The sequence below is a fragment of the Argentina silus genome, assembly GCF_951799395.1.
Source record: "Argentina silus genome assembly, chromosome: 1".
NCBI classification, from domain to species: domain Eukaryota; kingdom Metazoa; phylum Chordata; class Actinopteri; order Argentiniformes; family Argentinidae; genus Argentina; species Argentina silus.
Genome location: NC_139655.1, coordinates 15837712 through 15850686, shown reverse-complemented (window position 1 = coordinate 15850686; position 12975 = coordinate 15837712). Strand labels below are relative to the sequence as shown.

The 12975-nt window shown below is 43.9% G+C and overlaps 1 protein-coding gene across 1 annotated transcript; it reads right to left on the bottom strand.

Annotated features, from left to right (window-relative positions):
• Nucleotides 1–3837: 3837 nt before the first annotated feature.
• LOC310801953 (carboxyl-terminal PDZ ligand of neuronal nitric oxide synthase protein-like) lies at nucleotides 3838–12555 on the bottom strand (the record flags this gene model as incomplete). Its single annotated transcript, XM_083666171.1, has 10 exons — nucleotides 12419–12555; nucleotides 12002–12073; nucleotides 9973–10065; nucleotides 9609–9667; nucleotides 9263–9371; nucleotides 7703–7832; nucleotides 7130–7251; nucleotides 5949–6110; nucleotides 4888–5056; nucleotides 3838–4382 (listed from the first exon to the last, which is right to left on the bottom strand). Exons 1-10 carry the CDS (start codon nucleotides 12521–12523, stop codon nucleotides 3838–3840), a joined length of 1566 nt encoding a protein of 521 aa, XP_083522297.1. The 5' UTR covers nucleotides 12524–12555.
• Nucleotides 12556–12975: the final 420 nt, after the last annotated feature.

Here is a 12975-nt window from a genome sequence, read left to right as displayed (position 1 = left end):
GGTCTTCATCTCAGGTGACACCTGAGTTAAAGTGCACATGAAAGTTTAGTACACACAACATAGATGCCATTTATATTTGCACTATGCATTACCCGTTTGGCTGTAACACATAGGTTGTGGATGATGTTCTTTTGTCTATGTACAGCTCTTTTGAATTCAATCCATTATCATCATTATCACTCTGCATAAACTGTTTGAGAAGCACCCCCTAAAAACATTTTAAGGGGATGTTCTTCAAATCCCTACTGGTATCAGCCAGTGGTAGTTAAACACAGAGACCTCCTTGTAAAGTCAGGTAATTGACTACTACTCCCCCCACAGTACATGCAGTATGAACCCACAGTTTATTTACCTTGTTAAAAGGTCTGTAAATGTCCCAGTGAAATATGCCCATGGTTAAGCTTAACTGTACATACAACAATTCATGTGGTGAGTACCCCAAGAATGTGAGCGGGGGAAAAGTACTGCCTGTGTGTTTCCTGTGTGTAGTCTCCCCTGGTACAGTCACATGGACACTATCAGTTGCCCATGGAGCCCTGCAAACAGTTGTGTGTTGTCCTGTATCATTCCATAATGCTAACAGATAGACTGCTCTCTTTGTGGGTTCTTTTTATATTATGTGAGATTAGGAAAATACAGAAGTTACATACTGTATCCACAATGATGTGGATGGGGTTTTGTGTCAAATGTTGTATTATATTGATGACAATACTGACACCTAATTACCAGTAATAAACTGAACCATTAACAAAGCACTGATTGAGATGTGTTATTTTTCAAATAAGAATATGTCAAATAAATATCAAGCAGTGAAGATTTATTTCTTTATGTGTCAGTCGAGAGGCAATAAAGACTGTTTCTCAACTTTCAAAGTATAAGAAAACAAACGACTCCATACTGTAGCTATCATATCATAGAAACGTGTCATTCTTCAGGGCCAAAATACAATGTCACATGACTCTCTATAGAGGAGACAGTAGCAGCAGAAGAGACCATATCGACCACTTACTTCTCAAGAGTCCCAATCCCTATCCACAATCATATGTCCAGGGGAATATTCCACATCGACTCAGGAGTTTGGGAATGCAACAGCAGCAAGATCCTGACCTCTTCCTGGGAAAGACTTTCTGAGAAGGGAGGAGAGGAAAGGGCTGATGTAAGAAAGTCTCTAGCTAGAGGGAAGAGAAATGAAGAGAAAAAAAAAGAAGAAAAAGAAAATAACACACTCTTGGGGTGACGCCAGAAAGCCCAGAATTCCACCTGATTCACATAAGGTTTCAATTATGGTCTGACGGGGCCAGTGAGAGTAGCAGAGCAGCCAAAGACTACTGAAAAAGGACCAGAGTTGAAATTCTTGCTGCGGAAAACACTCCTACTGTGGTAATTACTGGTGGACTGATGAGGTTTTATAGCCCTGTAAAGACTCTCTGGATGTGGACAGAAGGAATGATGGCTGAACATAAAAGTAAAGAAAATGTCCAGACACATTCAGACCCTCCTTGCATTACTCTTTATTGAAGTGGTATCAGACACCTTTTTTGAAATGGTACAGGTGAACACATTGGGGATATGACACTCCTAAGGGGTTTGTTTCGTAGGATTGTTTGTTTCATAGACATTCATGGGCTGAGTCTCAGTACTCTAAAATGGCCTCATTTTCCCATCTACTTTCCTTCATTAGCACTGATAGGTAAATGATCTGGATACAGTTCAGCCATGTTGCTCTCAAGGAAAGGACACAAGGAAAGGAAAGCTAATGAAGACTATTCAGGCACCTGGGACTGCTACTGAATCCATCTCAGACCATTTTTCAATAATGAACTTCACAATGAGAGGGCAGTAAAAATCTCTATGGGCTTCATTTGGGCTGTGGGGAAAATTGGCCATCAATAAGGAAGAGAAGGAACATACACTGATATCAGCCATCCTCAAACGACAGAGTATCTTACAGCTCAGGTTGAGTCATAAAACAATAGGGGTCAAAAGAAAACATTTGAAATGCCCTCAGTATGACATATACAGTATCTGTGAGAGATTAAACCTGTAATTAAAAAATATGTGACGCTTGCACATACAGTACATGAATAAAAACAAGGTCTAATGGAATTCACATATGAATAATAAATAATAAGTCAAAGCCATGCAGCTTCTCATGGGTGGGCAGGATCAGGTTGCATATCATCAGCATTGACTAAAAACAAAACAAACTACAATAGTGATGAAGATGATGTGCACAGCACAGCGCTGGAATTCATCACAAGTCTTGGACTCATAATGCAATACATTAGGTTCCAGACAGAGTTAGAAACAGTTCCCAAGTTGTCCATGATGAGTTTAATGAACTCAGAGACAGTGTCCTCCACTTGTCTGGTGGCATTAGCGTTCTGTTCTCTTCTCTGGGCTGACGGGCATGGCTGCAGGAGGCACGGCGCGAGGGTGATGCACACTTTCCTGCTTTAACTTATTAACCAGTGTGAGACAACAGGGAGCTGTCCGCCTCTTTAAGATGAGCCTACTGAACACACAGAGGGGCCTGAGCCTGTTTAAAGCCCAGCAGTGCTGTCCTCTCACCATCACAGCCAAGCCATCACCTTTAAAAAGTCTTTAAACACGGGCAGACAGCAAAGAGCTATAAATACCACAGAGTAAGACAGTTTGAAAAGGTCAGTTTCCTGTATCTGTTGGTTCCATCCTGGAGGAGAGCACGAGCGTATTATGACAGTGCCATCATCATTGGGTACAATCTGCTTACACTGAGTGTGTGCAATTCATAATTCATAATGATGAGCAAAACAGTACATTGAACAAGTGAGGATGGTTACATATAGGTTTATAAGGCATTTTTGAAAAGGGTATTTTGTTCGGCAAAAAAAGACAACAGTGCATTACAGATCAAACTAAGTGCACTTACAATTTTAGTACACTTCATATTGACAGGTAGGACCGTGAAAACAAACGAGGGACAGAAAGAGAGAGAGAGAGTGCGTGCGTGCATGTGTGTGTGCCTGTGTGCATGCCTGTGTACGTGCCTGTATGTGAGGCAAAAATAATAAAAGTGAAAAGATTTTTAGATTGGGAGAGTGCTCAAAGTAATGGCCCCAATACATGAATGAGTCAGAGTGTTGGAGCAGAGTCAAAGTGTCCTGCCGCTGCTGGGCAGCTGGGCCATTAGGGAATGAGAGGAGAGGAGAGGCCTGCTGTGCTGCAGCACTGAGACACCAGGGAACACACAGAGCTAAACACGACACCTGGAATAAAGCACCTTGTTTCTGCAATAAAGCTCCACAACTCACAAGACTCATCCAGAGTACATAGCTCTTATGACTGTTTGTCTTGTTGGATATTAAAGTAATGATATTCAGTTGATTAAAAAACGAGTCTTGGGAAAGTGTGAATATTGTGGTATATAAGATGTTAAGAAGTAAATAGTCATGCATGCTTAAAAAAATGTAAACTTGAATCTGTTGATCATCTTAACTAAAACCAGTCAAGTGTCATTGAACAGCAGGCTTTTGCAATTCACATTCAGTGTCCAACCAAACTATACAGACTTGACAATGAATGATTTTTCCTGGTTTGTCCATGCTGGGGGTGTTTTACTAGTTTCCACACAACACACACACTGCAACAAGTGCAACAAACACATGACTGTATACAAAATATCAACATGAACCTAACCAAAATGTACAAACAAATATAGAACAATAGATACAAATGCGTATATCACACAATTCAAACAAACAGCCAACAGAAATATTTGGAGGGTTGAACTAAAGACACCTTAGAGCTAAACAACAGAGATGAATGTTGGGTGAGAGAGAGAGCTGTGGAGGAGGGCTACACAGCCATCTCGTCACCTAAGCTGTCCGCAGGGCTCTCTGTGTTGAGCACGTTGAAGAGGCGTGCCGACCCCTCCATTCCTGCCCCTTCCCCATGCCCCCAGCTGTCCCGGTCGTCACTCTCGTCCGTGTTTGACTCGTACTCAGAGCCAATACCTGATTCCCTGAATCGCAGGAGCTCCAGGGCTCCTAGTACCTGCTCCCCCATAGGGGAGTCTCCATCTGGGCCACCCTCGCCCGGACTTTCCTTCTGCCCCAGCCCCTGATCCTGTTCCTGACCCTGCCCCTGGTTCTCTGACCCCCGGGGGAAGCGGAAACACTCCAGCCTCACCACGCTGCCACCAGGCCCCAGGTGGCAGCTGTCTGACCTCATGCTCCCTGGAGAAGAGGCCCCTGGGAGGGTGGAGTTCCAGGGGCCGTTACTGAGCTGGGCCTGACCCTGACCCTGCATGGGGCCTGTGGGGGTGGAGGGGTAGGGATCACGCAGCACAGAGGGGGGCTTGGCACGGAAGGTGATCTCCAGTAGACTGTCCTCTGAGCCCACTGGGGAGAAAATAAGAGGGAGGGAGAGAGAGATGTGGGTGGGTGTGGGGGGGGGGGGGGGAAGACATAGAGACATTTAGAGGAATGAGAAAAAAGAGAGATGAGGAGAGGAGAGGTGAATGCAGGACAAATGTGTGCAGAGAAGAGATTAGAGGAGACAAGATGACAGGTGAGATGATAGCGCTGCTGACCATCCCTGAATGTCAATCTTTGATATTTCATAAGCATATGACAGTACAGAACCACTGTGTACTAGCAGTGAGAGGAAGGAGACTGTAGCTGGGTCCTATGAGGGTTTATGAGGGGAACATTAATATTGCACAAACATAGAAGAAGAAGAAGAAGAGAGGGAGAGGCACTGAAGAGAAGAAAAACTGTTGGAAGATGAGAGAAGGGGAAAGAGAGAAGGAACAAGAGCTAAATAAATACTGACAGAAAGAAGCGATAAAGAGAGAGAGAGAGAGAGAAAGAGAGAGAGACAGAGACAGAGAGTGATAGCACTCACTGGAGCTGAGTCCTCCTGATGCTTTGAGCTCCAGCTCCTGGATCTGTTTGACCAGTAGTGAAATGTGCTGTAGCAGGTCAGTGTTCTGCAGTAGGAGTCTCTGTACTCTGGCCTGGGCCTCTGTCCTCGCACACACCTCCACAGACAGCTGCTCCTGAAGCACACGTACCTGGACACACACACACACACACGCACGCACGCACGCACGCACGCACACACGCAGACACACACACACAGGTGTGAGTGTTACATAGACACAGACAGACGTACAGATGGATGGACACACACACACACACACAGACACACAGACACACACACACACTCAGACAGACAGACACACACAGAGATCAAGATGAAGAGTTTTCTTTACTCCTGCGACTCTGTTCCCTCACATTAGATAAAATCCCATTAGAATCATCATGTCATTAGAAGAAGCCATCTGATTGTAGAGTAGAATAGAAGAGAGAACACAGAGACATCTTTGAGCTAGGTGCTCATTAGCCCAGAGAAACGCCTTTCTACTCCAGCAGAGCTGAGAACGGCCTTTGATGAAAAGCACTGTCTCTAAAAGCCACACCACCTCTCCCCTGTGTGAATCAACACTGTCTGTCAACTAGCTACTCCTCTTATCTGTGGTTAAACCTCAAAGCCCTCTCAAAACCTCAAAGTCCACAAAGCTCAGTTTGAACCTCACGGTAGAGAGTGAGAATAGTTCAAGAAAGTTAAGAAGTTTGCGAGCATTTGCAAATGTCAGCAATGGTTGGATTGGTTAAACACAGCTCATGTGTGGGGCAGGCGCTGACTGTGTCTGTGCAAACTTACTGAGATTAAACCTGGGTCCCCCACCACTCGCCAACCCAACATCTTACTGACAGAGTGAAAAGCTAGCTTGCCACTCTGAGAGCAACATTAGCTTATAAATCTCCAGAAAGTGATTTCACTGACTAGATGATTCACATCGGCTACATCTGTATACCTGTGCAGGAAATCAATTTACTAAACTGTGGTTGGCCTGGTTGATCACAGCTCAGGGACAGTATGACTGCCTCTAGCTACGGTACCTGTGCTAAGGCAGCCTGGGCCTGCTGCTCCTGCTGCTGAAGCTGCCTCCGGAGGAGCTGGACCTGGTGCTCCACAGAGCGGGGAGAGTCCACGGCCAGCATGCCCATCTCGGGTGGTCCTGTCCTGGGGGAGGCCAGGAGCAGGATAGGGTCCTTGGAGACCTGGAGGGGGTGTGGGGGGAGGTGGAGCAAAGCAGTAGCAGGTTAATACTTATGATGACTGAGCATCCAGCATTTTCTAGTTGTGTCTACTACCAAGGACTACACAGTATATAGGGGCAAAATAAATCTATAGACAAGCAGAGAGGCGCTCTTAGAAGAGACTCAATCAATAGAGTCTACAAATAGACTAATGGGCTGAAAGAGATTTCAGATGGTTTGGTCGTCCTGTATAGACACCAGGTTACAATAGAGACTACTCTGTGTGATAATGTAGTTGCTATGGTTCACCTCAGCTCATCTGAGATTGAGAGATACTTGTTTGCTTGTTTTCTAGGATTGTATCATTAGCTGTAGATGTATTCTAATATGACTAAGAGAATGCCATGGGGACACACCATTTCAAAAACTAAAAAATATGCTTAATACACTAAATACAAAGTAAACATATGACAAATATAAAAATTACTATTACTATTACTAGTACTAGTACTATTACTATTGCTCAAGCAATTAGTGACTAGAGGAAGATGCAGAGGAGCAGATAGCGGGTGGTTTGACAAGAAGGTTAGTGGAGCGCTGGAGAACCATGCTGTGTATCATAAATAAACCAAATCAACACATCAATATTGAACAAGTCCATGAAATATTAAGTTAACAAACCAGTGTAGCATCTATTGATCTTGATGAAGCTCCCTTTGAGGAAAAGCCATCCTCCAGTATGCCCAGCACCATATATGTGTACACATGGACTTTCACAAGAGCTTTCAACTTTTTGATCATGATGCCTTAAGTCTTAGCAGAACATGCCACAAGTCTGGGAATGAGTTTTAGCTTGTGAGAACGAAGGGTGCTAAATAAGATGGGATACATAGTACAGTGATGTTAATACTGTGTAATTAAGTGTAATAACATTGCATTAAGTGTAATAACTTACAGTACTGTCACTACAGCACTAATTAGATAAGATTGACCTGGACAACAAGGTTAGACCAGTAATATAACTGTGGGAGATTAAGTACCATCCCATCTTTGCTGACGACGTCCTCTCTCTTGGTCTTGTCCAGGTCAGATGACACACAGTCGATGCTCTCTTCTGTGGTGGCCTCAAGGTCAGTCTCTTCAGACAACCCCAACTTCTTGGCTGAGAGAGAGAGAAGGGGGGAAGGGTGTAATAAAGACATTTAGAATTGAATGCAGAGAGAAAATAGACAGAAAAAAACTTGACCTCCATCCTTCCCCCCTCCCGAGTGGTTGGCGTTGTCACCTGGGCCATCGACTCCGTGGTCCGGGCTGTCCAGCGAACTCACCCCAGCCCAGGAGGTGGACCTCCCAGGCGTGTCTTCGTTCCCCCGTCAGCCCGATCCCCCATGAGTGGGGGCATGGTAGCAAGTTCGCGTGTCACCCAGGGGTGAGCCGGATGCTAGTATTTATCCGGAGGCGGTTCTGGTGGCCTGCCATGGAGACACCCGTCTGTGTGTGTGTGTTTGTATGTGTGTGTGTGTGTGTGTGTGTGTGTGTGTGTGCGCGCGCGTATAATGTGTGTATGTGTGTGTGAGTGTATAAGTCTTTGTGTAGGTGTGTGTATGAGTCACCTGGCACTGCATCAGTCCCCTCTGTATCAGCATCTCCCTCCCTCTGGTCCTCAGGGCTCTGCTGCAGGGTCAGCTGGTGGCACACGTCGAAGGCCTGGCCCACTGTCCGCACGATCCGCATGGCCTGGGACTGGGGGAGGGTGGGGTGGGGGCAGCGGGAGGAGTGACAGAAGGAAAGAAAGGCAGCAAGGGAGGGAGGGGCAGAGAAGGAGGGGGTGGTGCGGAATGGGATGGAGAGGGAGAGGGGGAGGGAAAGAGAGGGGGATAGAGAATGAAAGAAAAAGGAACAAAAGAATGAGAGAGGTTTTTGATAGCACAGTAATTCAGTGACATGCCCTTTCCCATCTACAGTAGGTACGTGGTGTCATTGTGATGGATTGGTCTATTTCCGAGCTTTCTTTCCTCCAGACCCTACAAGGAGCAGTACCCCCATAAATCCATTGGAATTAAATAGCTCTAAGCACTAAAGTATGGCCTTGTCTTCAAGACAATCATATTGCAAAGCCTGCAGGAGCATTGTCTGCTGTTCTCAGTAGCACATTGACAGAGTGCTTTTAAAGTATCTTCACATTCACATGTCTCTGTCAAGACAGATTAGAACAAGGACTGTGTGTGTGCAGCTATGTGCTTCAATGGTGCTGTACAGTACTTATGACATACTGTATGATGCATTATGTTAGTGGTTTTCTACATATACCACATATAATGATAATGTAGTCATTTGGAAGATGCCTCTATCCTGAATAAGTGTAAACACACATATTCAGTATGTAGCCCACGCAGAAATGTGTGTTGCCTTTGTGTTGCCGGTTTCATGCACTGACTAACCAACCTGAACCCCATGGCGTACTACACTACATCCAGTAGGGTAGCCTAGACCCCACATTGATCTATGGGAGGCCACACAAGAGCTTGTTCATCAACACCAGTATCAGTGGGTCCATCTGCCCTTGCTCCAGCTTAACTTGAATCTGGAAGCCCAAGATAAGGGTTTCAAGGCTGGAGGCACCGCTTCTTATGACACTGGTTAGATAGTGGGTGTTTGTGGTGAAAACGTCATATAGTACAGAATTAAAGCCACTCTCTCTTTCTTCACACCTCCCAGCGTCATTAGTATTCTGCTTCACTCAGTCACTGTCTGTCTGGTATCCATGGAGAAGTGATGGTAGTCAACCTCAGTGGTGTGCTCTGTCTTTGTTCTGAGGCAATTTGGCCCTGTTTGATATGCAGCTATGGCAAGATGCATGCCTTATATTTTTCCAAGCATTTTTCCATGCAGGGTTCTGTAAAATCCAGAGAGCTTGCTCGTAAATCCATCAGGTGTGCATGTGTGTGAGTGAGTTTCTATCTAATAGAATATACAGTATCTGTGTCACACTTCAAATGACATTTTTCCAGAGTAATTAATCAGGAACAAGCTTGTAAGGGCCTGCAGTGAAGCTGCTAAGGTTAATTAGAGCCATAGATAACAAGACCTTAATGAATGATGACTGTCCTGAGGAGGTTGGGTTCAGCAATCAATGGAAATACGCTAGTCCTGAGGACAAGATGCCATCTTACCTTCCTCTTGGACTTGAAGACGTTACAACGAAATATATTGCTCTGTCCATCTCTGGCAATGTAACTGAAGATCTTCAAGTCCTGGGCGTCATGCGACACATAAAATATCCTGTATAAAAAGGATGAAAATGAATCAGACAATCATGACAATGGCATTTTAATATCCAAACATGGATCATATACTTTGGCTACACAGAAATAACTATTGGGAGGCCAAGTTGAAGTTGTTTCTTGAACAGAGGGTGATTGTTGGTACATCTTGCACCTGAATGTTGCACTGAAAACCATTAATTGGAAAATATCGAAGGGCAACAAATGCAGACAGTGCAGTTGTCACTGACCCTACCTGTAGATGGGGTCCTGTGTCACCATCACGGTGCTGTCGTCCCACGACCACTCTCTTCTCTAGAGAGGGACAACAACAGGACAACACTTAGGCTTCTAGCCGAAGTGTCCACTTGTACACTTCCCCTCATGGAATGGACTGTTGTAAGCAATGGGATAGAATCTCTCCCCAGTCATGCTTAAACCAACCCAATGCTTTTGAATGCATGAGGTTAGGGTGAATGTGCATACTACACCCAGAAGGGTAGAGAATCAGACCGCAGCTACTGGGCAAGACTTACAGTATGACGCGTTTACATGATACATAACATGATGTTTGCATGTAAACACATACAAACACAAACATTATACTGTACAAGACCTACCTTTTTCTTTTTCCGCAAAACCACCCTTACACCATCCGCAGACACTATGATGTTGACTTTCTTCTTTTTTATGTTCTTTAGTTTGAATTCATACTGTGGACAAAATAGAAATGTTAAAGATTTGACAGGAAACTCAAACATAAAACAACCTACAGTACAGTAGATGTGGTTATACATATGACTCATATCAATCTCAGTTTATACAGAACAAGAAATATAGTTCCTTGTCCTGGGGAGATGCAAAGGGGTAAACATGTACATTTGGGTTAGGAAGTATTCCGCATTTCTGTACCGACAAGACATACTAATGCTAGTACTACTGTAGCAACAAGACCAGAATCAATCACAGTTTAAGTAAACACAAGGCCATTTGAGGCGGTATAAAACTGGTAAAGTCTGTTTTTAAAGCTGGCAAAGCCTCCAACATTAAAGTATCCTTTTACCTCCCAGAGTGGAGCAGACATGAATACACTAATCAGCCTTCCATGAGACTTTAATCCTTCCGCATGATTTGTGTTAGAACTGTGCACACAGCCTCTAATGCAGTCAAAGGGACCAGGCATCATGGCCAGACATCTAAAGGACAGATATGTAACTGAAAGAAACATGTTTTGCTCCAAACAAGGAATACAACATCAGATGTTTAATTGATCAAATGAGAACTTTTATCAAATGAGGAGCATTTTCTTCTTCTCCAACGTCTCATGTGATAGCAGGCTTGATGTGTCTCCTTGCAGTTCTTGTAAAAAAAAAAAAATGATTTACTGTTTAAATGCTTTTTAGGCTCCTCTCTTCTTTTTTGTTAGTGCTTTAATGGGATATTGTGGGGATATGGCTCGTAAATATGCAATGAATGTATTGCACCAGACTCTGTTCCTTGACATGTATGCCTAGAGTAGAAAACTCAATAGAAATACTAGATTCATACTGAATTTGCAATGTCCAAGAACACCGTGTCAGACAGACTACGTTCCACTTGACACCCAAGAGAAATAATGAACCAGTGAAGTGGATCTCACCTCACTGGAGGTAATAAGAACACCCACTTTATATTCCCACTAGGTTAGCAAGTCCATCCATCTTTGTGTGTCTGGAAGTCAAGGCTATCTGACCAGACTTCTACTGCAGGCTGAGGACTGGACAGCCTGACTGATGAGTCTCTGTCAGGGCATTCCTGCTACTGCCACCCCCACACACTGCCCATGGACACATATGTGCACATATGACACACGCACGCACGCATGCACGCACACACTGCCCATAGACTCTGGGACAACATTGGCCCATTCATCTCATACACCCACCCCTGACAGTAGGAAATGAAGTGGAACATAGAAGGTGGCTCCCATATTTTCATGTGCATCCACAGTGCTCTGTCCATAGACCAGAAATAAAGCACAACATGGATTTGGAAGGATATACTCAATGCAACTATAAATGGTCAATACTGTATATGTCCATCAATATAATGCATTTATTGCACCATAAAAAAACACATGCATTCACAACAATTTACATGGTGTATGCCAATGAGAGAACTGGGTCCATGTGACGTCAATAAACACTTGTTGGGACAATGCCATTATATTCACATAGAGAGACATCCCTCTCCACTTTCCTTAGATGTTTGTCCCTTAGTGTCATTGAAGATCTGGCCAGCCTTGTTGTGACACAGAGGCATCAGAGGCATCACTAGATTAGATGTAACATTTGGCTCGGCCATCTGACTATGCAGCTAAATCCTCTCTTATACTGTAATACTCTAGGCCACTGCAGTAGCCTATCCTTTAATGCCAATGACCTGGAAATATCCAAGTCTTGGTATCCAGTGGAAATGTAATATTCCCACTGAGGAAAAACTGTAGCTACTACACATCTAGGTAACTTATATCAGCTGGCCTTTTTTCATAGGTAAAAAGGTCACTTAATCTCCCATAAATAGAGGCATGTTTAGAGAAAGTCCATACATGGATATTAAAACATTTTAAACCACCACTGGTCAAGGAGCCCAATGGTGTGAGTCCCTTACCCGTATTCTCCTCATTGCAGCGACTATCTCCATTCGGCTATTCGGACGCGCCACCTCCAAACTGCCAATGTACTGCAATTCACAGAAAAAAAGTTGAGATATTTATGACTTAAAATAGGTCCTCATTGTCAAATGGAGTTATTCTCATTTAGTGTCATCAGTTGTTGTATGGACATCCGAATTCTAAACAAGCCCTATATACTGTAGCCTACCATACTGTAGGTAAATTATTTCAAGGTTCCCGATGTATCAAACAAATCTATTTGTTTGTGTCTAAAAAAATCATATCAGAATTCAATCACAATATTGACAATCTCTCATGATCATATGATAATATCATTTTGGAGAGTTTTATTCTATTTTGAGTCCAGTAGCCTACATTATTCCTCATTACTGACAACCAGTCCAGGCTCTTACCTTTGCCTCGAAACAGACTCCATGCTGAAACACTTCCTCGTTGTGCATGGGGATTCTTAGATCCTGTGCATCATCCACTAAATTATACTTTGTTATCCCTGGCATCGCCCTTGTAACATACGAGTTGTCCAACACTGTATGCCAACCCTACCAGGGAACTGGCAAAACGCGCATCTCGCTCAACACTCCCATATGTCTTTGATTGGATAGTCGCCTAGCTCCAAAGGTCATTCGGGTTGAACCACTGGACGCGACAGATTGATTGGCTAATGAATTCCGCACCAATCCTCAAAGTCACTTTGATCAAAGACAGTATCACTCTCTACTTTGATCAAATTCAAAAATATGTATCGCTATTCGCTATACATAGGCTACGTGTCGATGACGCACACATTGCCGATTTGTTAATGCCAGATAACAAGAACGTGCGATGCACAGCTTTAAGTCACGAATCACGGTAATCAATATCTACTCTAAGAATTTCGCATAAAGCTTGTATACTAGCTCTGTGTAGTTTGCAAATCAAGCGGATTCCACGTGTTTTTATTGGAACAGAA